Source organism: Phytophthora cinnamomi, assembly GCF_018691715.1.
Source record: "Phytophthora cinnamomi strain GKB4 chromosome Unknown Contig0, whole genome shotgun sequence".
Taxonomy (NCBI): domain Eukaryota; phylum Oomycota; class Peronosporomycetes; order Peronosporales; family Peronosporaceae; genus Phytophthora; species Phytophthora cinnamomi.
Genome location: NW_027150933.1, coordinates 3,288,372 through 3,314,673, shown reverse-complemented (window position 1 = coordinate 3,314,673; position 26,302 = coordinate 3,288,372). Strand labels below are relative to the sequence as shown.

At 51.5% G+C, this 26,302-nt stretch overlaps 3 protein-coding genes across 4 annotated transcripts; 1 reads left to right on the top strand and 2 right to left on the bottom strand.

Moving 5' to 3' along the window:
- Window positions 1–9,718: 9,718 nt before the first annotated feature.
- IUM83_02135 (uncharacterized protein) lies at window positions 9,719–11,833 on the top strand (the record flags this gene model as incomplete). Of its 2 annotated transcripts, none has more annotated exons than XM_067926033.1 (2): window positions 9,719–10,759; window positions 11,576–11,833. In XM_067926033.1, 2 exons carry the CDS (start codon window positions 9,719–9,721, stop codon window positions 11,831–11,833), a joined length of 1,299 nt encoding a protein of 432 aa, XP_067801128.1. The 2 variants fall into 2 exon arrangements, with proteins under 2 accessions (XP_067801128.1, XP_067801127.1); XM_067926034.1 differs by lacking the exon at window positions 11,576–11,833 and adding an exon at window positions 10,860–10,880.
- A 363-nt stretch (window positions 11,834–12,196) lies between these two features.
- On the bottom strand, window positions 12,197–13,039 carry IUM83_02134 (Bidirectional sugar transporter SWEET1b; the record flags this gene model as incomplete). The annotated part of the gene is made up of 1 exon (XM_067926032.1): window positions 12,197–13,039. One exon carries the CDS (start codon window positions 13,037–13,039, stop codon window positions 12,197–12,199), a length of 843 nt encoding a protein of 280 aa, XP_067800759.1.
- An 11,575-nt stretch (window positions 13,040–24,614) lies between these two features.
- Window positions 24,615–25,008, bottom strand: IUM83_02133 (uncharacterized protein; the record flags this gene model as incomplete). The annotated part of the gene is made up of 3 exons (XM_067926031.1): window positions 24,615–24,653; window positions 24,734–24,934; window positions 25,003–25,008. The coding sequence occupies 3 exons, from the start codon at window positions 25,006–25,008 to the stop codon at window positions 24,615–24,617; spliced, it is 246 nt and encodes an 81-aa protein (XP_067800608.1).
- Between the last annotated feature and the right edge of the window lie 1,294 nt (window positions 25,009–26,302).

Below are 26,302 nucleotides of genomic sequence, written 5' to 3'. Positions count from 1 at the left end.
CGTGTTCATCATCAAGCGTCCGATCAGAGCAGTTGTTTCTCGCTTGGTGATGGTCAGCTGTCGCTTCATCAGCAACGACGTGCTAGTCCAAAAATTCTGAGAAAACACCGGCTGCACGCTCATGTGAGTCTTCATGTCCTGCACGAGACCAGGATTCACAGGCTCCTCCAGCTCTTTCAGTGTTTCACTGTACATGGTCGATCGCTTGAACACTTCAGCAAACTCACTAGGAGTGTGAGGAACGACATCTCCACGCGCAGTTTTTTCTTCGTACTGGAATTGCTTGTCAGTGCCGAGATCCAGCAAGAAGTCGGCCACATCACGCGACGGAGGACACTTGAAACCGAGATCCTCGAAGTACGCGAGCGCTTTCTCGCACGGACCATGGTACATGAGATAGCCCGCGTTCAGAATCATGACGTCGTCGAACAGCGCGAACACCTCTGGAGACGGCTGCAGAAGTGAAATCACCACCGTCTTGCGGAACTTCTTGGCGATACTCCGCTGCGTCGTGATGATGTCGAAGGTCGCGGCGCTGTCGAGTCCCGTGCTGATCTCGTCCATCATCATCACGTACTTGTTGCCGAAGGCCATCTCGCCGGTCGTAACGCGCTTGCGCTCTCCACCGGACACGCCTCGCAACATGGCGTCGCCCACGACAGTGTTTTGACAGTTATCGAGGCCGAGCTGCTGGATCACGACGTCAGGGGAGTGCTTGGCCATCGCTTGCGCGGCCTTCAGAGCCTCCGCGTTCTCCTCCGGAGTGCCGTTCACCAAGTGACTCGCATCTCGCTCGGACAGTTCCCCGCCACACGCAGCATGCGCGAACTCCAGCGTCTCCTTCACCGTCAGCTCGGGGTAGTGCTTGTCTCGCTGCGGCACGTACGACACGAGCTGGGGCAGTCGCTTGTGCAGCTCCGCAGCCGACGTGCCGTTGTACGACACCTCACCCTCGATCGCGACGCTCTTGTCCTTCGGGAAGCGCCCGCTGAGCAGCTTCATGAGCGACGACTTGCCCGACCCCGGCTGTCCGAGCACCAGCGTGATCGTCCCCGGTTTGAGCACGCCGCTCACGTCCCTCAGGATCCGCTTGGTCACCGTGTGCTGCTTGGCCGTCAGACTTTGCAGCGTCTTCATCATCTCGGTCGGCAGCGTCGGCAGCTGAGCCTCGAGGTTGCTCTTGTCCTTGACGACGACGTTCGCCGAGATGGATACATCCCTGAAGCGCACCTCCATTTGGGGTAGCGCTTTGCCCAGCGACCGCTCCAGGCGCGAGGCCACATGATCGTGCAGAGCCAATGGACCTCGCGCCATTAATGCTTTGCCGTCGTCATACCCGATGACGGGGGCGAATGGCTCACCTGCACCACCGACGGTATCAACCATTGCGGAAGTTTTTGTACGGTCAATTATCGGGTGGAAACGGTGAAATGGAAAGTGTCGTTGTCAGCCGATCTCGAATTCATGTATTTCATGTTCCATTGTGATTGTTTGCTAGACTCCACTTTGCCTGGCAAACCTCAGCTATTATGCTACGCTGTTTTGCCTGGCAATCATGTGCTGATTGGTTGAGTCTCGAAGGGATCAGGGTCTGATTCCTTTTTGGCGAAAAGATTAAGTTGTTGGATGACGTTGAACACATCATCCAGCAACTGAAAGGTAGATTAGCAACATTCGAACTTCAACTGGCTATGTTGCTATAATGATAGTAGCAAAATCCGGTGTCGATCCCGGCAGTAAATCTCAAAACCAAGCACGCCACCGTCGACGTCATGGTCGAGGACTGTTGGCCCGATGCCGCCTAGATAGGCCTCACGATGCATCGACCGCCGTGGCGCTCGCCCGCTGACGGCGAATGGTTCCAGGAGATCATAGACGCTAGAAGGCTGGTATGACTGTTCGACGTGCTGACTCAAACCAGCTATCCCTGAATTACGAGTAGTTTCAGACCTATCTGGATCTAGATATTTGATCTATGCTTCAGTTTGGAGTAGTGTTTCGGGCTTTATTTGTCAAACTTAAATTGTATTGCTCCCATCGTAGTTCGTCCCAAGTTGAATACGGAATCATATCGTTTCGTGTCGTGGAAGTGGTGAATATTCGCTGGGCCACCCTTTACAATGACAGTGCCACCCAGGCGTGGGTTAACATTTGTCGTCACATCTTATTGAAGTTCCGAAAACGGATTTACCTGCTCGGATTGTGCCAGTAGGATTTTAATGCACTGTTTACAATTGCACAATCGATAAAATATATCGACTGTACTTTGTGCTTTATGCTTCCCCATCGAGTTATAATATAACTCGATGGGGAAGCATAGAGCACAAAGTTTCCACGTTGCCAATAATCTACGGTAACACTCGTAAAATTTCTCGTCTTGTATTATTTGCAAATTCTGTTTTTTAACGACGTATAAACCATTAATAAACGTGATCATCGCACAATTTGCGAATTGGAAGAAATGCCTATAAGAGAGAGAGAGAGAGAGAATGTGCGTCTATTCACTGAGTTACTCAAGTAAGAAGAAATGCCTATAAATACTAAGATGAAGACGGTGTATCACCCCATATATCTGATCTTCGAACTGGCAGTTCTTATTGATGCTCGTGCATTGATGATCGTGCGTTGCAAGAACCCGAGGTTTACGGTATGTTGGATTGCTAGACGCGGCAGCCTATTGCACGAAAAATTGTTAGCTAGTGTACATTGCTTGGCGACATGGATATAATGTACATACTTGCCGTATCAAAGACCATCAAATACTTTTCTTTTTAAAGACTTCTTCTCATGCTAATACTTGACAAGAATAATTTAAAGACGATTGCGCTCGATCATCAGTTTACTATTCAACGAGATTTCGCTAAAGCAAAACACTCCAACATCCTTTACCGCCCGTTCGCGGGAATACATACAAGCGCACGACATCCCGTACACATCGCTAAGATTCACACCGGATCTAATACTGTACTCTGTATTGTGCGCCCTTCGGCAAAGTACAGATGACAACCATGTGTATCTTTAGCCAGGTTTGAGCGAGAGCAGGACCAACTTCCAGCGTTCTCGAACCAATATTCATTTTCCAACTTTCTGTGTCAAACACAAGGACCTCCCAACCACTCCAGCTTTCTGCAGCTACTAAAGCAGTCTCCATGAAGTTCGCCACCACCTTCGCCGTTGCCGCCGCGGTCGCTGCCACCTCCGCCGACGCCGACAAACTCAGCACGGGTGTTTGCTACGCGCCGTGGCACCACCCCACCGTCAACTGGGACGTCCTCGCCAACGACATGAAACAAGTCTCCCAGTACTTCTCCAGCATCCGCACGTACGAGGCGCAGTTGAGCGGCGTGAACGCCATCGACATGGCGGCGGCCGCTGGACTGCGTGTCGCCGTGGGCGTAGGGCTGTACGACCCGAACCGCATTGACTCCGAGATCCGAGCCGTCTGCGACGGCTACGCGCGGAACCCGTGGGCGGTCGAGGCCGTCTACGTCGGCAACGAGGACCTCCGCAACGGCGGCTTCGGCAAGTACTCGGCCAACCAGCTCGTCGGCTTCATCAACCGCGTGCGTAGCTGCGTGGGGAAAACGCCCGTCGGCTCGGTGCAGCGCATCAACGAGTGGCTGAGCGCCGACGGCGCCTGGACGCTCGCGATCGCCGTGGACAACATCGGCGTCAACATCTACCCGTTCTTCACTCAGGGTTCGCAGCCGTCCGTGCAGAAGCTGCAGGCGCAATGGGATCAGATGGTGTCCAAGTTCGGTCCCAACAAATTGCATCTGACCGAGACGGGCTGGCCTACCGCGGGTGAGAGCTACGCCGGTAACGTTCCGTCGGTGGGAGCGTTGACCCAGTACTTCTACGACTACGTCTACGGGTGGGCTGCTGACAAGGGCCAGTCGTACTGGTTCATGATGTACGACACGACGGTGAGCTACACGGGTGCGGAGTACGAGAAGCATTTCGGCCTCTTCGGCACGGACACGTCGCCGCACATTAACATGCCGCAGAATCCGAACCAGAAGCAGCAACATCGTCTCCGCCGCGACTAAGCTCGTGTCGTGCTTGTGATCGCGCATCTCTGCATGATTCGTTTGCTGCTGGCGATGGACCAAGGAGCTCTCTGAACCAAAGAACGGTTTGTAATGTGTCATATCGGTTCTGTAAGTAGAAGCGAATGAATAAAAAAAGCTTGATGGTTGAATTGCTTTCGCATGAGTTGGTAGCTGAATTCTGTAATAGTCCCTTTAACTTGAAAGGAAAGAAAACAGAATTGGTGGAACCAGGCAAGCTGACGGAAGATTGTATTGTCCTGCCGATGCAAGACCAACAGTACAAGTAAAAAGGTTAGCAGTATGCAAGTATTATTCAATTTGTACCGTATAACGCCACGAGTATCGCCATTAGTGATGCTGGATTTTCTTTAGGATTTTTTAAAAACCTAAAGAAGAATGTTTCAAACTGACTATACCGTGTTGGCCAAATAACATGATTTTTTATATCAAAACATGTATTATTACCACTAAACTTATAATAGTTGCCCTTATTTGGGTAAACAAGACCGGTTTAAACAATTTGCACGTTTGAACAATCATAGAGGCATTTGATTTGTAGACGTAGTTAGAAGTATACACTGTACACTGAGACTATAAAATATGTGAACATACGCGATTATAGTAGGTGCGGCTCGGCGAGTAAGATTTGCCTGAATACTCGTTTCTTCCTCACCGCTGCGAGGTGGCTGGCCTTGCCGTCATGAGCGTTGTTCTTCTCGCCCTCCACCGATTACCTCTTTACCAACAAGTATATCTGAGGCGTTTTATTAATAATAGTGAGGTCCGAGGCAGATTGTGCTCCATGCTACATCGATCTATTCAATGGTTCATACGCAGGAGCCCGCGTATGGCCATAGGTCACCATTACCACTGACAGCACTACAAAAGCATAGGGCATAGAAATACGTGAGCAGATATGCTTACACTTGCTGTCCACTGGGAAGTATTGGAATGGAGGAGGGAAAACACACTACCGTACCTCACAAATGAAATGGTTCGACGAAATCCTGAATTGCATTTTTCTTAACGTTAAGAGGTACTCTCATCTTGCAAATATGTTTTCTTTCTGTTAAGATTCAGCTACGTAATTTCAAATGTATATGACCAGCTGCCCTCCTTACTCGAGGGATTCGGCCGTTTGATTCTGGAGAAGAGAGCTATCTGTATACTACGCTTTTTTGTAGTTGGCTCAGGTGTTCTTGGAAGTTTGGCTGACGAGGATCTTGTCCGAGTTTGTTAGTCCAGTTTGAGAATGTTGTGTAGTGAACGCCTTACACGCGACAGGTGAATTCTGCGTCCATATGCCGTAGCAACAATGGGTGGAGGTAGTAGAAAATAGCAGCCGAGCGCTCCTTCCAGGTGAAAGTGCGGTACTATTTGGCGGTAGTACGAGGTGGTCGAGATGGCTTTCCACCGTCGACATCTATCGTCCCTAGAACAGCATCTATAACATCCTTGACGACATCGCCACAAAGCCGATAGAGCTGTTTCTGCTTGATCCTGGCCTCCGCTGTATTGAGATCAATGTTATCTAGCGATTTCCGCAATAGTTCTGGAAATGTTTGGTGTCGAATCTGCTCATTTAAAGTGTTATGCTTAGTGCGTGTTCTTGCGCTTTGACCCAGCTCGCGTTCGAGCCATCTTGCAGCAGGAACGTCTTCAGCGTGGTCGCGAAACGAGGAAGTAAGCTTGTAGCTGCGTACAAAACCTATTTCTAGACTTGATTTCAAACCGCTTTCTTGGTGTTAAGAACTAGCTTTTTTTCAGAAAGAATTGGGCCGATTTGGCGAAATGGCAATTTAGTTGTTAAGCATTTCATTTGTGAGGTACAGTGTACTCTCAATGTCGAATGGAACCTGGCGAACAGCCGTTTGATTTGTATGTTAACATTTCTGGATAGCTATGTTTGCACGTAAGACCACCTCTACACGCTCGCCGTTAGCTTTATCGGTGTGCAATAAGCCCAGCTACAGTCGTCAGCCCCTGTAATGCGCCTGGCGATGCTGACAACCGTGAATCACACTTGATGCGCGCCTACCGTTGTATATCCAGCAGTATTACTCGGTACAGTACTTCACCTCCGGGCTGTCGAAAATCCTACTTGCAATTCTTTACTCGAAAGATGTTCTTACTCGAAGCAAATCCGCCAATTACTCGTTCGAAATCCGCACCAACGTTTTTATGGTCAAACGATTTTCTGTTTGAGGTTATCTTCATGTGTTCCGCAACGTTTGAGACAATGCTTGCTTGGAACTGGAGCAGATCCGTGCCCTTCCACGACTACTTTGCACGGCTTCCCGCTGTGGGTTAAGATTGTCGCCACGTTAACGCGAATCGAGGGTGATTGAAGCTTCGACACCAAAAGCGATGGCGATCCAGGCACCACGATAGAGAAGGGCCGCTTCAGAAGCGGTCCAGCGCACCGTCTATTGATGTACAATTCTACAATCGATTGATTTAGGTACACGCGAGCGGACCATAGAGCACCACCTTGGCGGCCAAGCCCCCCTCCCCCACGTCGCTTTGCAGACAGACAAGCCACAGAATACGGCACGAAAAATTGCCGCGACTCATGTCCATTCCACGCGAAGTAACGATGCAAGTCAACTTTTAATCAGGCGTTTGATCAAGTGTGTCGAAAGCGACTTTCCCTTTACAGACAGAGTCATCACCGTGGAATGCAACCCACCTTACGGTATTGGAGAAGGCTGTCTAGTACATCAGGATCAGAATGTCCAGGGAGAGTTGTTGCACATAAGTCGCTGCCTTGTGCCCTTATATATTGTAGTACACGTAGGTAGGTAATATTTACACTTACAGTTCCACTTCATGTCAGTTTACCCTGGCGTCTACGGTCAGCGCACAATCTCCACGGACATCAAGAGCCGATCCCGTGAAATCGACTGGATCCTCCGCCGTACGATTCAACACCGGTGACAATCATGTGGCTTTCGCGTCGATCTCCTGCATTCTGTTGTGTATTATATAATAGCCTATAATTTATAGGCATGTCTCGTAGCCACCGGGCGCGTTAGCAACGACATTGGGAGAGGCACCACCCCTACAGGCAGCAGCAAAGAACACCACCGTACAGTACTGCCAGTAATTGCGAAAACTGCACCTCCGGTCTCGCCGTCACTTACTTCATTCTACAACTTTCCTTGTCAAACACAAGGACCTCCCAACCACTCCAGCTTTCTGCAGCTACTAAAGCAGTCTCCATGAAGTTCGCCACCACCTTCGCCGTTGCCGCCGCGGTCGCTGCCACCTCCGCCGACGCCGACAAACTCAGCACGGGTGTTTGCTACGCGCCGTGGCACCACCCCACCGTCAACTGGGACGTCCTCGCCAACGACATGAAACAAGTCTCCCAGTACTTCTCCAGCATCCGCACGTACGAGGCGCAGTTGAGTGGTGTGAACGCCATCGACATGGCGGCGGCCGCTGGACTGCGTGTCGCCGTGGGCGTAGGGCTGTACGACCCGAACCGCATTGACTCCGAGATCCGAGCCGTCTGCGACGGCTACGCGCGGAACCCGTGGGCGGTCGAGGCCGTCTACGTCGGCAACGAGGACCTCCGCAACGGTGGCTTCGGCAAGTACTCGGCCAACCAGCTCGTCGGCTTCATCAACCGCGTGCGTAGCTGCGTGGGGAAAACGCCCGTCGGCTCGGTGCAGCGCATCAACGAGTGGCTGAGCGCCGACGGCGCCTGGACGCTCGCGATCGCCGTGGACAACATCGGCGTCAACATCTACCCGTTCTTCACTCAGGGTTCGCAGCCGTCCGTGCAGAAGCTGCAGGCGCAATGGGATCAGATGGTGTCCAAGTTCGGTCCCAACAAATTGCATCTGACCGAGACGGGCTGGCCTACCGCGGGTGAGAGCTACGCCGGTAACGTTCCGTCGGTGGGAGCGTTGACCCAGTACTTCTACGACTACGTCTACGGGTGGGCTGCTGACAAGGGCCAGTCGTACTGGTTCATGATGTACGACACGACGGTGAGCTACACGGGTGCGGAGTACGAGAAGCATTTCGGCCTCTTCGGCACGGACACGTCGCCGCACATTAACATGCCGCAGAATCCGAACCAGAAGCAGCAACATCGTCTCCGACGCGACTAAATTGCCTTCCTCTGTCTCCAGATCAGAGTGCATCGCGGTATAAGGCGTTTACTTCTCACATGAGAGCGGGCACCAAATACTACCAGCAATGCGTAGGCTCCAGCTTTGCTGGCTCATTATGGAGAGTAGTAACGAGCTTATACATTTGAGTGGGGTGTGCATTTTGTTTTTGTTACATGGCGACTTCAGGATAAACTGATTTCTGTGTACACTGACTCAGTGTAGCCCCCCCTGCAGATACTGTACAGCCCACCTCAAGCTTCAACTTGTTTTGTACAGTATAGTAGAGTAGCACTGTACGTTGATACCACATGCACTGGTCAGGAGGTGCGCCTTACTGACTTTTAACAATGTGTCGCCTCGGAAAGGGAACATTTTGTTCCGTGCAATCGATAAATTCGTTTTTTTAATATAGAAACAATGGAATGATATTTGGCATAGACTACTGACAGGAATACGAGTTTAAAGATCATAGAGTGCTTGCAGTCCGCTTACAACAAGCGATCAAGCTTTCATCATCATAGTTGCGCGGACACGAATGCCCTGCTACTAGGGTCTATCAACGAATTTGATGGTTGGAACTTGCCTTGCTAAATTGCGAGACGATCCTTACCAAAATATATGAATTAATGTAACGGAATAAATAACTTGCAGTACAAAAATAGAAGTCTGAAATTTACCACGAATTGGTCGTAAATTACAATTTTCACGGGCCAATTCCATCTCAATCAGCAACTGAGATCACTACCAGTGCATTCGTGAGATCAAAAGGTATCGATTCGTACCAGCTTCCTAGCTGTTTAAGAGATCAAAGTCCCGAGGTTGCGCGGAAAAGTGCGGTTTCAGATTCCTGCAGCAAGGCCACGCCTGTTGTAGCAAAATGCTCAGCAGCGACATGCCCGTCGACACACACGGACACCGCTCCATGGCAATGCTTGATTGGTCCTGTGCGGCGATCCCAAGAACAGCGCTGCCGCATACGCACTGCGCCGTCGATCGCAGTCCATCCTGCGCTGCGTGCAAGGCGAGCAGACTACATCTGACCACCGCGGGCTCTCGAGAGCTCCACACCCGAACAGTCGAGCAAGGGCGTGGGACCAACTAACCATCTCGCGGCACTGGTTTCGGTGTGGAGATCGATGCACTCGGCACTGGGCCCCTGGGGCTCAACCTGTCGCTCTCTGGAGGACAATCTGCGTGCCAGCTCCGGGGCAAACGTTTCCGATCGGTTATCTCAGGTATCAATTCTCGTCCATCTTGTTGCATACAAACTGTATGTATATCATGTCACCCTGCGCTAACGCATGCAGGCCGTACCGTAGGCGCATCTTCCGACACAGGATTAATCAGCGTTCCACTGTCCGTAGCTATCTGGCCTCCCTTGCCGGCATGTCGTCCGCAACGCCCTGCGCTCTGCTCTGCTGCACTCTCGCCCTCGCTGGCCTTCGCCTCCCTTCCCTTCGGCCGCTTCCCGTTGATCAGGTGGCCAGCCGCGCGCCTTCTTTCTGACTCGTAGCACCGCCACTTCTGGAACCGACGGCGCGAATGGAGATCTGGGCGCCTTGGGAGACCTCCCGCCACGCGCGCGCCTTCATGGGCCCCGCGCTGCAGCAGCAGGAACAGACGCAGCAGGATCAAGAGGCTCTTGGCCTTGAAGAGCAGGTACAAGAAGAAGAAGAAGAAGTAGAAATATTACAAGAAGAAGAAGAAATAGTAGAAGAAGAAAATGGAGAAGAAGATGAAGAAGAAGATGGAGAGTTCCGGCCGCTCGGCGGCACGTGGCTCGGGCCGCTGGCCTGCGTGCGCGTGGTGCGACGCTCGCACCCGGACATGGCGGCGCTGCCGCACGTGTGGGAGGCCGTGGAGGCGTTCCTGGACTGCTCGCCCAGCTGCACGCTGACGCGCGCGGCGGCCTTCGGTTCCATGCGGCTGCTGCGCGGCATCTCGGGCGGCATGGGCGCGCTGGACGCCTTCTACAAGCAGGCGCAGTTCTCGGGCGCCATGCAGCACGCGGCGGCCCGCGGAGACCTGGGCATGATCCGCTGGCTGCTCGCTTTCCAGCCGGGAGGACTCGTCACGCGCGCCGTGGAGCAGGCCGCCAGGAACGGGCAGCTCGAGGTGCTGCGCTGGCTCAAGCAGCACCACGACCATGTTTTCTGGGGCGCCAACGAGCTGCGCTACGCCGTGGAGGGCAACCACGCCGAGGTCGCACGCTGGCTGCAGGAGAACACCCGGCCGCCCACCAAACTGCGCGCCATGAACTTGGCGGCCGCCAATGGGAACCTCGAGCTCGTGCAATGGCTGCATCAAGTGCGGCACGAGGCGTCGGCCTCCGCGGCGGCGAAGGCCGCGCAGGGAGGGTTCCTGGACATGCTCAAGTGGATGGACAAGCACTCGCTCTGCAAGCACCAGGGAGTCCCCGTGGAGGACGCGGCGGCGGGAGGACACCTCAAGGTCGTCAAGTGGCTGCACAAGTCGGGCGTGGGCATCGCCACGCCGCGCGCGATGAACGCCGCAGCAGCTAATGGACACCTCGACGTGGTCAAGTGGCTGCACCGCAAGGGCAAGGAGTACGCGTGCACGCACGTCGCGATGGACGAAGCGGCGATGAATGGCCATCTCGAGGTCGTCAAGTGGCTCCACGCGCACAGAAACGAAGGCTGCACGACGGACGCGATGGATGGAGCTGCCAGGAACGGACATCTAGGTGTTGTGCAGTGGTTGCACGCTAATCGGAAGGAAGCGTGCACGACGGGAGCTATGGATGATGCCGCTGCCAACGGGCATTTGCACACGGTGATGTGGCTCCACAAATACCGACCGAAGAGCGAGAGTGTGAGGAGCTCGTTCAGCGTGGGGAGCAACAGCAGTGCGAGCTCGAGGTCCAGTAACAAAGGGAAGGGCGGCGGATGCACCACGAACGCGATGGATGGCGCAGCTCGTGCCAACCACATGGACGTAGTGAAGTTTTTGCATCGAAATCGTGACGAGGGCTGCACTGAGCGAGCCATGGATGGAGCAGCGGCCGCTGGGCATTTGGGGATGCTGCAGTGGTTGCACTCACATCGATCCGAGGGCTGTACCGTTGCAGCTATGGACGAGGCTGCGGCTAACGGACACATCGAGGTTGTGAAATGGCTGCACGACAGCCGCATCGAAGGATGCACAGTACGAGCTATGGATGGAGCTGCTGCTGGTGGCCATCTCCGCATCGTCAAGTGGCTACACACTAACCGATCGGAAGGCTGCACTGAAGCTGCTATGGATGGAGCAGCTGGCCATGGAAAGCTCGACACGCTCAAGTGGCTGCACAAGAATCGCTCGGAGGGCAGTACGACCGCCGCTATGGACAAAGCTGCCGCTGGTGGTTACTTTGAGGTGCTGCTTTTCCTACACACCAAGCGTTCGGAGGGCTGCACGATGGATGCAGCGGTGAACGCGAGTCGCAACGAGCACGTGGAGATCCTGCAGTGGTTTTTCCGCTTCTATCCGCGTATGATCCACCGTGAGAAGGTCATCGTCTTCGCTAAGCGGTATAACTACTACCTCATGGACTGGCTCCACCGCGACTACCAAGCCACAGGAGAGCGCACGGTGCTGGCTGAAATCAACTCGTCCTTCTACCTCACGCCACCAGAGACCGAGGAGCTGACCACGTAGCGGATGAAACAAAGGAGCCTCGCACGATTCCGCGTAGGACGAAGCCTGTCCCATTGAGGGGGCATAGATTCCAGGTGAGCTCGAGAGTAGAGCCATCGAAATGAAATATAAGCTCAGCAAACCCACTTGACCAGTTTTGCGGGTGATGGTACGCGATTCAACTGGGAAATGGTAGCATGACTGAAATTGAGAGGAAGGAAGGATAGCTTCAGGCCAAACACTGGTCCGATCTGCGACTCCCAGAGCTGCATGTATCTGTTCCCAAAGCAGGATGTAGGTACATGCATGTAGGCATGACGAAGTGACATTTACTAACCACGTTTTGTTCATTTTGTAGATCTACTCTAATTCCTCGGCACTACCTTATGCTCCCGGAGACCTCATAGCTACGAAGTTCGAGCTGTCAACAGCGCCGCTCTTCCTATTCTCTCGCACTTCATGAGCTGGAGAGTTGATCACAACCGAGAGTGACGCCTGTTCTCCACAAGCAGAATTGATGGATCCCGCACGAGGATCGCTGATGACTGCGGAAATGATCTGGCCGTCGGACAGAACCTTGCGCGGATAAATAAACGTGAGAATGAGCTGGATCGAGCCTAGCAATGCGCCGGAGGCGTTGGGGACCAGGATGAAAACGTCGTCCACGAGGACGGCGTACACGACCCAGCACACGCTGTTGATGACGTTCACGACACCCATAGTGAACGGCATGGAGGACGACGTCTTCGTCTGGATGACATGTCGGATAGTGGCCATGGGTGACGCGTACAGCCCAACGGACGAGACAATCACGAGGACACCCAGCGTTGTGCCGGTGGAGGATCGACTCTGACCTGTCCACCCCAGCAGGGCAATGAGACCGTAGATCGTCTCGAACAGCATAACAACCCCCGAGATGACAAATATCCTCATGACGTCGCGCTTGTGCGCCGTCCAGCGATAGAAGAAGACGGAGAAGATGGCTCCGCAGATGACACCAAGTGCCGCCGTCAGGAATAGCGGGATGATGTTGTCCACGGCGTAGCTATACCAGCACAGCAGGTAACAGTTGGCGTACAGCAACACGCAGGGCAACACAGACATGTCGCCTGTGCTCTTCATCTTCCGCATTCGCTGGAAGTCCGGAAGCAGCGAAATCCGCATGAAAATGGTGGTGACGATGGTGATGATCTTGAAAGCCAAGATGGCCGAGTCGCTCCCGCTCATGATCGTTGGATGTACTCTATTGAATTCTGGTCTCTAACAAGTGGAGATGTGAGCTCTAGGACGCTCGACCGGAAGTGAGACTTGTCAATCGCAACACGCTAGAGCTCAGGTCAGGCTGCTTCGTCCGGCATGATTGGTCGCACTTCGCCCCATCTATGTTGGTGCAGGTCTCGCGGGACAGCTTCGACAAGGCGACGTACGTGCACTGCGTCGCCCTCCAGCGCATCATGGCATTGCATGGCATTCTGTACCATTCGAGAAATGATCTACCTGGGTGGTTATTGAGGTTTACTTATTGTGATTGCTTGTTCATGATCCAGCAGATCGTGTTGACGACGTTCACGACGTCCATGGTGAAGGGCATCTACGACGAAGTCTTCGTTCGGAGTACTGGCGACTGTGGCTATTGGAGATACGTACAACCCGATCGTCGTTCCGATTGTGATGAAGCCCAGTGTCGTACTGATGGACAAGTTCGATTGACTGGTGACCCCAGTCAGCGCGAGAACGCTGTACGTCGTCACCAATACACACACAGCGAAGGTTACGGCAAACGCCCGGAGCACTACACGCTGATCGTCTGTTCAGCGGTAGAAGAAGTAGGCGAGGAGCCCTCCCACAACGACCCCGAGCACCGACGTCGCGAATTGAGGCACCTGTCGTCGATCACGTACGCGTAAAACAACAACGCGAAGCAGTACGCACGGAACCCTAGTTTGTGACTAAGGGCATGGGCGTAGTAATTATTTGTTGAGTGGGCACTACGCGGCGGTGGAAGAAGAGATAGACCATTTTTATATTCACCATTTATTTGTAAAACAATCCCCAGTGAATTTGAAGCGCTTCGAAGTAATACAACGATGACATAAGTTCATTCATCTAGATTTCTACGATAATGTTCACTCCTGCCTGCCATTTGGTTTCAGCCCTTCCCATGACTTCGAGTCTCGGTTGCATGGAGAACGCATTGCCACAAAACTTGGGTTCTTCTGACAGTCTAGAACGTCTACGATATCGTGATCATTTTCGTGGTCTTGTTGAACAACCACAAGATCGACCATATCACGAATATCTTCACTAGATGTGGAGGTGATCTGGTCCTGTCTCGGCTCCTTGCTCCTGTAGATGTACGTGACCATCATCTGCGTGGCGCTCAAAGAAACTCCGACGATGTTCGGCGCCAGCAGAAACATGTTGTGAACTAGGCCACCGTAGACGCCCCAGCAAAAACTATTCAGCACGTTCACGACGCCCATCGTAAACGGCATCGATGAAGCCGTTTTCGTCCGAATCACCCTCACGATCGTTGCCATCGGCGACGCGTACATCAGCGTCGTGGTTCCAATAGTGATGAATCCTAGCGACGTCCCGACCGAGGAGTTCGACTGCCCCGTGATCCCACAAATGGCGAGAACAGCGTAGATCGTGATCACCAGACACACGAAGAAGAAGATCACGAAGACCCTCATGACCTCGTGCTGGTCCACAGCCCAGAGATAAAAACAGTAGCCGAGAAAAATCCCCACCACCACGCCAAGCACCGATGTCGCGAAGAGAGGAATGAAGTCGTCGATAGCGTAGGCGTAGAACAGCACCGCATACGAATTCGTGAAGATGAGAACTGACGGCAACACGGACATGTCCCCCGTGCTGCGGTTCTTGCGCCACCGATTCCAGTCGGGGAGCAGCGAGATCCGCATCATGATGGTGGTGATGATCGTGACGACCTTGGACACCGTGACGGCAACAGCGTAGGCACTCATCGTCAAACTCTTAGGCAATTGGAGTTGTGCGCTCTTGGTTGCAAGAGCGGAAATGACTGAGACGGACCACAGGTTTGTACACGTCTTTGCAAGGCTGGCGGTCTTCACTCACTTGAATTTGATAGAGCACGACGCACCGCAGCATGTGCTCGGGCTATCAGAGTTTCGCAGACCTGCAAAGCTCTCTTGAGTCAGCAGGACTACACTGTTCTCCAAAGCTCCTTACTCAATATACGTGGGGTGGATACTCAGGGCAGTAACTGTGTCTTGTGTGTCAGGGACTGACAGGCAGCCTTGGCTACGCACGATATTTGCATTCTCTCGACACCATATCAACGCATTGTATCATTTGGTCTCGATTAGAAGTGAGTTTACTGTTGTCTGCTACTTCTCCCCAAGGTTTGCCATGCCTTGGCGTCTTCGCCGCAAGGAGACCGTAATGCCACGAACGCAGAGCCCTTTTCGTCTACGTTGGGCTGAACGACGACGACGTCAACGTCAACTACATCGTTAAGGTCCTCGTTCGACGTCGCGACCAACTGTTCGTCTGCAGGCCCCTTGGATCTGTAGATGTAGGTGACGAGCATCTGCGTGGAGCTTAGTGTCACTCCGATGATGTTAGGGATCAGCAAAAAGTTGTTGTGGATAAGGCCGCCGTACACGCCCCAGCAAAAACTATTCAGCACGTTCACGACGCCCATCGTGAAAGGCATCGACGTCGCTGTCTTGGTTCGGACGACGTGGACGATCGTGGCCATCGGCGACGCGTACATGCATGACGTGCAGCCTATCATGATGAAGCCCAACGCCGTCACGGTGGACGAGTGCGACTGCCCCGTGACCCCACAAATGGCGAGAACAGCGTAGATCGTGATCACCAGACACACGAAGAAGAAGATCACGAAGATCCTCATGACCTCGTGCTGGTCCACAGCCCAGAGATAAAAACAGTAGCCGAGAAAAATCCCCACCACCACGCCAAGCACCGACGTCGCGAAGAGAGGAATGAAGTCGTCGATAGCGTAGGCGTAGAACAGCACCGCATACGAATTCGTGAAGATGAGAACTGACGGCAACACGGACATGTCCCCCGTGCTGCGGTTCTTGCGCCACCGATTCCAGTCGGGGAGCAGCGAGATCCGCATCATGATGGTGGTGATGATCGTGACGACCTTGGACACCGTGACGGCAACAGCGTAGGCGCTCATCGTCAAATTCTTAGGCAATTGGAGTTGTGCGCTCTTGGTTGCAAGAGCGGAAATGACTGAGGCGGACCACAGGTTTGTACACGTCTTTGCAAGGCTGGCGGTCTTCATCCAGTTGAATTTGATAGAGCACGATGCACCGGCAGCACGAACAGCGGCGACGACTCGCCACCAGTGTGGTCCACGCCAGCCTGTGATGCATACACGTCATAGATGGCTACATCTACACAATTTCAACTTCAAAACTACAACTCCCAAGTTCAATACGGCAAAATGTAAGATCAAAACAGCAATACTCTATGATTGCACAGTACATTACTAGATCGCTGTCGCGTAAACCGGGAGGGCTCTTCATTTGAGCTACGACCGCGATGGTTTGAATTAGGTAGGAGCATAATACGCAAGTGGTGCTATAGTACGTGACCCCCCGTGATTGCCTCGGTTGATAACATGAAATCACTTGTGCGTGACCGCCACGATGAGCTGCGGCAGAGGAAGTGGGCAGGAAAACGGTGCTTGTGCCACTGCAATGCCGTGGCACACAAGCACCGTTTTCCTGTCCATCAACTCCTTCTTGATCACAAGCAGCTCGTGCACTTACCGCTCGTTGAGTGAAAGATCCTAGGCGATTCGTGTAGAGCGCTTGGACGAAAAGCTGGAATGCTTGAACCGGATCGATCTCTTTACTACATGTAGTTTTTTTTCTTACATATATTTGTCTGGCGGTCTTCACGCGGTAAATCCCTTCGAGCATTATGCACCGCCTGTGCCAGTGGTACTGCCACGGGTGGTCAGACCACCGTGGTCTTCATGTGGGAGGCTTGGGCGAGACTGATGCACCAACATGGTGCAAACACGACCCGGTGATGACCCGGCGTTTCGCAGACGACTCATTGCGAGCTTGTAGAGGCCCGATGAAATCTGTCGCAGTCAACCGATCCAACTCAAACTCAAACTCACACAAAGAGCATTACTCTTCATTTTTCGAATGCTCGGCACAAGAATCACCATTGCTAAGCTGTTTCGATTAAACACAGCGCTGCGTTAGATTTGGTTCTAGATTTACGGTTTGAATAGAGTCTTACTACACGCCAAATTCGCACTCTACTTCGACGCCGCCCCACTCACGGAAGTACTGACCCACAGTAGTAGCCTATCGATGGAGTTTGGAGAGTTAGGAAGCCCTGACATAGCCGTTACTTAGTTCCCGAGTACTATACCTACATTATTGCTATCGATATGATCAGGGAGCGCTAACATTAGCAAGAGATTGCAACCACAGTATCTTGGAATATGTAGGCGTGTAGTAAGCTGCTGCCTGCACTCATGGATCGCTACAGTGCCCTGGCCACCTGCATTTAACCTATAGGACTTTATAAATGCTCCTAAGTAATGAGCTCCTGTCAATATGAGATCTAGGTCCCCTATCCAGGGGTTCGTAGTAACTGCAATATATATCAACAATAGTAATATAATACAAACATACCATTGATATAATATCCAAAAAATAAACGAATTCTTATTAATAATATAATCTCGACAGATTTGAACTGATATTATTTTGATAGTAATAAATCGACCAATGTAATATGCTGGACATCGAAGATTGAGTTGGAAGAAGGCGGACAACACGCACCATAAAGCCCGAGTACAGTGGTGCACCGCGAATTCGACAGAGTGGACCTTATATACACTGCCAGGTTGCGGCTTGATGGACCCTTCTTGATTTTTTGACAAAGCCGCCACATTTTCGACACCGCCGCCCCCTGTGTTTTCGACATGGGAGAACGAGTAGACCGTCGCCACTAGCAGGAGCAGAGGCACTGCGTAGTGCCACACGGGGGGCTTGGCTTGAGCAGCGCGAGCTGCAGCTGAAGGTCGTCGCGCGTGGGCCGCACCGGACTCCAGGTCCTCGCCAGGAGGACGATGCGAGGAGTCCATTACCTTTGCTGGGGGCAACAAAGAACGGACACATTGTAATAAGACGAGTTTCACTGATTTAAAGGAAACTTAATCAATAGAAATCGCGCCACTACTATTACTGGGTGGATCAGAGTCGGAGAGCCACTCGCAGAACTTGGCGGTTCATCCACGCCTTGGGGGTGTTAGTGTAGGTTGCCCACGTCTCCTTGTAGACGCCGTGGTTCTTGAACGGTCTAGGTTCCTTGGCCTTGCCCACGAAGTGCAGGGGCAGCTTCTCGCTGCCGTCAGCGTTGATGCCCATGCACACCATCACGGGCACCTTCCTGGTTTTTCGGTAGGGGGATGGGCACTTCTTGCGTAAAACATCTACTTTATATGTTCATACAGGTTACTAGCATGTACCGGTGTCGAATACGCGGTGCACCACTGTACACGTGGGTGGTCCAGACACCGCCATTCACCCACGGCCTTGTAAGATGTGTGCTTAGCCCCAAAGTAATCACCAGCAGGGACTTGACGACCATTTTGGCGCCGCTGTCGCTCGACTCTTATTTGATCCAAGATACGTAGCGCCTCCTGCGATTCATGAATTGTTACAATCGTACTTAATAGTACGGGAAATTTCAATACCTATTAATACAATAATAATAATATTATGGATTTTGTCATCCTGATGTGATATTTAATATAACATATTAGAACATGTAGTGCAAATTCAATATACTATACTACCCTGATATCTGCGTTACTACGAATCCCTGCCCCTATCCCTGAAGCCCACGGACTGTCATGTCAACCCCGAGTGTTCTCAAAAGTGCACGAATGAAGCCCTTTATGATTTAGCTCCGCAACCCGCCCGTAGCCCGCGAAATTATCAATATTTATGTGCAGGCCCTCCATGTGGACATCATATTGGCCATTTGCCTGATCAATTTTGCTACGCTTAATACTGATATTTTTTGTGACTGTGTGCAGTGGGACGGGTTTCGACTGACATAATAATGACCTCGAGAAACGAGTTCATAGCGGGGTTGGAGGTGATTACTTGGTGCTAACAGATAAACGCGCCACTGCAACAGTTAGATAGTGATGATACCGGGTTTTTGCGTCGACACACATACTTCAGGGCCAACTGAGTGCAGCTAGCATGAATCATGCGATGTTTGATCCGAGCATGCACATATTGCTGGTCAGGGCACCGCAGGTCCCCTAGCTTTTACCTATGGTAAGGTATTCATGGCACCACTGTGATCGGCATTGACGAAAACAAAAAATAATTGAAGAAGACCTCCGTAACGAGTCCCAAAACTGGCACTCCAATACGCTGCAATCATTATAGTCGTAGTGAGTGTCAGCCACTTGAAAACGTAGATGGCGATTTCGTGAGCGCTCATCAGAACGTGAATTCGAATATGATTGCTTGAGTTGCTCCTCCATTACCAGACAAAAAGCAGGACGAGCGATCAATAATCGCCGAAACTTTGCACTTCAGGAAGGGCGCTACTGTAGGAAGAAGAGTTGCATTACATTGGCACCAATTTAGGTCTTTGCGAGCTGGGCACGAGTTTCCATAATTCTCCATCACCGCACGCCCACGTAACTCGTCCTTATCGGCAAAATACGCGTAACAATTTTCCCTAACTGACGTCTCTACGGTCAGAAACCGCCCCTCCTGTTGTGTGGAACGTGATATCTGCATTTCTGAAAGTAGCTGTTAGTCATGGCGAATGAGTACCGCCAGCCTGATAGGAGCGAGGAGCTGGTGACTTTACTCGAAGACGCGGAGCGTGTCACCCATAAAGACTGTAAAGGCAATGTACAACAGCGAACAGCCAAAAGGGAACGGCCACTTGGCCCATTGTCTAATTTTTGAGTGGGAGATCGTGCTAATTCAGCTAACATACTGCTAACAGTTATTTTATCGCAGGTTAATACTTCTCTATACGTACGGAACACCCTGCGGAGTCGACTAAGCAAGAGGAGGAAGACCCCGATAGAACGCCTCCCAGTTTGACCCCTTGACCCCAGCAGCTTGGCACAACCCCAAATCCGACATGTCAAGCCTGAACATCTCTTAGACGGCGACCACCTTCGTCCCTGCGGCACGTCCCCATGTGCAGCGCTTATTGTCGCAGTTGGCCTAGTTGAACTCGCATATATTGTCGTAGGTAACACCGTTACTGCACAGATTAGCGGGAGCGGATTAAGGGTGCAAGTAATGTAGGGAACTCTTGCGCAGTCAAAACCATCGTCGGCAGAGATTTCGACAATCAGGAGCGAGGCGAGCACGGCCACAATGGTGAGCTTCATGGCTTCGGACTTGGGAGTGTGGTGGAAGATCTTCAGGTCGGCGAGGCTCGAGGAAGTGTATTGCTGGTAAATAGAAAATGAATTGGACACGTGCTGATGCTACACTGTACACTGCTGTGCTGCGGCTGCATTAAACCAGTGCAACAGTTCCCGAGTCCAGGTTTCGCCCAGTTCCTGGCCCTTTTATACATAATGCCATCCATATTACACTATCAATACGAATAAGTACGATCTAGGTGATCGTTTTGTACCTGATCTACAGACAACGACGGATAAATCCGGGCGACACTAAAATCCGGGTGAGACAGATCCCCATTCGATCCCCATACAAAATCTAACCCCATTTTTATCCAATGAAATGCTTAAATGAATTATTTTAGAGCCAATCAGAAAGTTAAAGATAATGAGTGGTGTGAAGCTAAACTCCTTTGCCGACACAGTAATTTGAGGTCAGTTGCGCAATGAAGCGCGTCGAGCACGTGACGGCTACAGGGTACGGAGCGGCACAACTGGGCCAAGTGGCGGCCGGTGGTGGCCCCCAGGCGGGCGGCCAGCACCCTCCCAAGGACGTGCTGACTAGAACCAAGTAGAGCAGCTGGTAGCGCGTGTAGGCGCCGCTCTGCAGGTCCGCCTCGAGGTTCCCCGGGTCCAGGAAGGCCATGCTCATGAGCCACCCAGTTCCCGAGGTGTGGGAGGTCAGCATGACGCATATCCGGGTGTGAGGTTGCCACTGAACAGCTCACCGTTGTGCCAACCGCTTAGCGCTGGTGTCATGGGGCCACTAAAAAGCGAAGCTAAGAAATACCGCTAAAGCTACTGGAGGCACGGCAAAAGAAAAACGCATTCGTGCTATTCATGCCACTATTGCTGTGTGGAACGCCACTACCGACAAAGGCGATAATTCGCAGCATCAAAAAAACAATTCCTATGTACCCTAAGGTAACTGTCTAAAAAGACGGATTTTTTTTGCTTTTCCATACGGTTTGGATGCTGGAAACTACTGGCTGATCCGGTCTCTAACAGCAATGAACTCACACCTGAGTAACCATTCCATGAGGCATCCATGAGTCCCGTCCAGCCTTCATTGCTCGCTACTCGGTTAGAGTAGTGTAGCCGTTTTTGGGCCGCGACAATAAGTGCTGTGTTCCCGATTACATATCGCACTCCAACTTGGCGCTGGCTGCAACACCGCGGGTCTGTACAAGAAGAGAACAAAACTTTGGTGTCGATCAGCCAACTTGAAGCAACAACGGCCAGACTCTTGAGGGAACTTGAGTGGAGGATGACAGCAGAAAGCAACAGAATGAAACCTCAATGTGCATACAACGTCCGCTTAAGTACGCCAGAAATTCTCCCTCCCTTCTTCAACCTGCCGGCTCGTAGAAAGATGGTGCTTGTGGCGCTGACCTGTGCACTTGTGGGTAACGCCGGCGTGTTTGGCGTGAAGATCGATGATAGTGCGAAGGTGAGCAAGTTGAAGGATGTGGTCAAGGGGAAGAACACTTCGACTATCAAGTGTGACGCCAAGGACCTGCAGCTCTTTCTGGCGAAGAATGACGAAGGCCGCGGCGCGTGGCTCGATGGGGCTGGCGCGGCAGCTGTGGCGCTCGATGAACGTGGACACCCGCAAGGCTGCGTGTAGATGGATCCCACGCTGTGGATCAAGAACCCCAAGCACTTTGGCGATAATTTTCAACCGGGTGAGGGCCAAGTTCACGTGCTGGTGGTGGTTCCGGGTCATGTTCGCGTTGACATTGGTGGAACTGCTTCCAGAGCGCTGAAATATAAGCGTACGTATTCTCGCCCCTAATTGTTTGAATATGTTGCTGCTAATTTTCTTGTGTAGAGCAGGATACAGACGGTGGATCATCAACGCTCAATGCTTCGTACCTGTCATATTGGCGGTCATTACAATCATTGTTTTGGCCTTCGGAGAGAATCCAACCGACAAAAAAGGATGTTTAACACTTCCTGGCCGCTCGCTTATCGTATGTCAGATGATTGGTGTTGACATTGCGGTGGGGGCGATTCTGCCATATTCGCAACATTGGAAATCGAAGCTTGACAACATGATCGAGGAAGCGAAGGACGAGGCACCGTTACAAGCCCAGCGACAAGAAATGACCGACCTGACTTTTGCTGCTGAAGCGCAGCATCAAGAATTGACCGAGCACACTTCGCTGCTTCCTGCTACTGAAGCTCAGCGACAACCTCAACAACAACAACCCTCACAGAGCACAAAGAAAAACAGAGGAAGAGGAAAGAGGAATAATTTAATGGAACCATGGTGTCTTCAACTTCTCAATTACCAAGTATTTGTTGATCGATCGTGATAAATATAAAGTTAGTAATATACTAAGATGACGTACTCACCTGAACAATACCTCGCTAACAACGAACGAATTAAGGCAGCACAGAAGCGCTACTACCAGCGCACACGCGACGCTCGCTTGTCGTATCAAAAGAGCCACGACGACAAGAATAGAGACCAAATTCGAGCTCGAAAGCGTAAGCTTAAAAAGGCCTCTCTGGGAGCGTACCTATGCGGTGCGTAAAGGTTACATACAATCACGCGTTTGCCTTCTAATTCGCCTTGAACTGCAATAAAATGTGGTGACCAGTGTTCTTCCAAAATGGGTTGAACATTCGTGAACTCCCATAGGGGTCTATTAAACCCGCTACTCATCCTTTACTTCCATCGGAGGGTGACCAGTATGAGAGGCAAGGCTGTGCAGACCTCCGGTTCGCTTCGGTTGGAAACGGTCTCCTACTGTAATACACACGTAACTAGTGTGGCAAATGCACGTGGCACCTGAATACATTGTGTTTATTCCGTTTTGGGACAATTTCGACGGAACGATTATGCCGTGGCTCTTGGTCGAGCGTTGACTTTGGCTGATCAGCGTTTCCAAACTAGAAATGGACGTGTGAATTCAATGTATGCATTGACCAGGAGCTCCTCTTTCATTTTGTCTATGGCACAAATGCAGGCGACCAATATCTTTGAAGTTAGGCAGTGGCTATATAGCCGGACTGGGGTGGAAGAGAAAGGCTTGAGGTGCCCGACAACGCCCGACCGATACCCGACACTGCCCGACTAAAAAAAAGATTCAGTCCAGCATTCGTGTGAAACGCAATGCATGTATACGTATATTCGGATGCGAAATACGTGGTGAGCTAAGCGATAAGTGACGCTCGGTAACACCCAACTACGATCTATTGAATGACAGATGATCCAGTAATATTGTAGTCAAATGTCTTACGAGTACTCCTTCCAAATGCAAACCCTTACTTCTGTTTTGCAGACCCGCAGCGACTCTCACCAGACTCGCTCCCGACTCTCACCAGACTCGCTCCCGACTGCACCAGACTCGCTCCCGACTGCACCATATTCACGTTTAGACACTAGCAGTCCACTAGAAGAAGCGGCAGAGAATCCTATAGAGGCGAAATGCACCATGTACTGGAAGTGCTTGTCAAACTCAGCTTCCGTTTTGGCATACACGAGCAAGCTCATAATGCCACCGAATTTCTCTTTTTGAGCCTTAGAAAACCCGTAGTCAGCAGAAGCAATTTATTCTCGGAGATACTTCAAAACGTGAAATTGGCACAAGAGAATCGTCACATCAGGAAACGCGGCTTCCAACACTGACAGTTGAGTGAAGTCCTTGTCCACGAGTACACACCGAAGTCTGGACCACGCGGGATTATTGGCTTTGAACTCTTCAATGGCGGTCAACAGAGTTTCATATCGTTCATTCTGAAGAAGTGCGTGTTGCACAAACTGTCCTTTGCCAAACGTGTCATGGGTCATGAACGAGAACACCTTGTACTTGGACCGGTTTGTGCCGTGCGAAGCATCGATCAGCGACACCTCAGGAAACTGTTCATATAGAAGTCGCATGTGCTTGGTCTGGAGTGTGATACAGGTCGCAACTTTCTGTGAATGCAGTAACCATAAGCAATAAACGAAAGTTAAACCAAACGGGCATTAAAACATGGTTAAAGGGGAGGTTTTACCTTGTTCCCCACATCATCAAGAAAAACGCGGCCAATATTTCCTGTCATGTCACCAAATTGCTTCATCCACTTCTTCAAGCGCTTGTCACTGGTGGTCGAGCCGTTTCGTTCTTCACAATCCTTTAACTTGCGAACAAGATTGTGAACGTCCTTCCGAGTAGGATTGCTATTGGAATGATCCTTTATGTGCTGAAGAATCTTGGATTCTTGACGCCATTCTTTCGACGCGTATCAACGGTCTGCATCGTGGTATCATCAAGCACGACGCGGTTGGCTGGATGGGATCTGTAGGACTGAGATGTAAGTCCATGGTTGTGCTCCAATTGGCAACGGGTCAGGCGAACTGCAAACGTCTTATTCTCTCGCGTCGACAGTCTGGACGCATGCATTTATCTGTAGAATATCAATCTCTGTTAGAACCGCAATAAATACCCGACTGACCCCGATCCAACCCGACTGGAAGAAATTCATACCTGTGCTCGGCAGTCCTTTGCCCGCGTTTCTTGCCGTGGCCTCTTGGATGTAGCTCGAGACTTGAACTTGCCGGCGTGGGTGCACACGAATGTTCTCGAGTACTGCACCCACGAAGACGGTATTTTATCCGCCGTAGATTTGGACTTGTCGATCCTTGCATTGCGCTGCGCGACGGTCGTATTTGAACGAGCTCTGAAGATCTATTACAAGCGTAGATTAATAAGCCACAGCAAGCATACGTAGATTAACCGTTGAACTCACACCATACCTGCAGGGTCTGCGCTTGATACGCAGCCAAATATTCATCAAACGCCTCCCATGACGCTAACTGCAGCGTGTTTGGCGGTAAAACCAATACAGAGCGGACACCACCTCCCTCACTGGTGCTGCTAGTAGATTCCTGCACGTCCGAAACACTCAACGTCTGTGAAGACACTCCTTCTACTGACTCGGCAGCACTCTCGGCGGTGGGGGGACCGCAGGCGTCGTCCTCGGAGGCCTCCGAAGCGCTGCTCTCGCTGACATCCACATCGCCCGGTGTAGACCCGTCCAGTGGCCGCTTCTGAGCGGACCGCACGCGGAGATCCATCCCCCCCCCCCCCCCCCCCCCCCCCCCCCCCCCCCCCCCCCCCCCCCCCCCCCCCCCCTTCGCGAAGCCTTCTTTCCCGTCCGCTCAAAATTTTGTGGCTGCCAGACGCAACCAACGGTATACACGGTATACGACTTACGGATGCAGCGCATCGGATAGGATCAAATGATCGGCAGGGGTAGGTTAACTCAGACGGGCTATATAGTCACTTTCTTGAAGTTATGGGAACGTGCAGAACACGTAAATGTACATGTATTACTTCTAGCTTACATCCCAGTCACTAAAGTTAAGTAATCAACTTCATACTTCGCTTCTCTAGCTTTGTTACCGTTACAGTCTTTTGCCTGAATAAAGAACAGGTAGAAGCTGATAACCTTCTGTTTCTGATGTTACTGAAGTTGTAGCCACTTGCACTGCTACAAGAAGGGTTCAACTTGGGATTCCGCCAATTAGATGGTATCTACAACGATTCCGCCAATCACAGACCGCAAACCGAGGACATCGACACCGGTCTGCTTAGTAGGCTGATATCAGCTTCATTCTCAATTAACATAATTTAGTTTTTTGCTGTTTTCGAGGCTCAAGCATTTTGCCTGTATAGTCCGATGATCTTGGGCTTTGAATATATATCAGGTGTTCTTTATACAGGCAAAAGACTGTACTTGGTTCCATACACCGTACTATGTCCAAAGCTTTGGAACGTTCCCAGCTGGCTAGAGGCATAACAGAGTCTATTATGCCTCCAGCCAGCTATTATAGTGTTGACTGCGGCACATCTTGCCTTTCATCATGAAAACTGGAACTATAGCTACTGTATCTAATGCGGGAACGCAAAGCTGAGTCTTCAGCCAGTAAAGCGCTCACTCTTCAATATTCCGCGTTGGGCTCAAGTCAACTTCCACTCCACGGTCGCAACAATGCACTTTCGTGCCGTCCTCCTCGCCGCCGTTGGTTGTCTCGCTGCCGTGCAAGCCAAGGT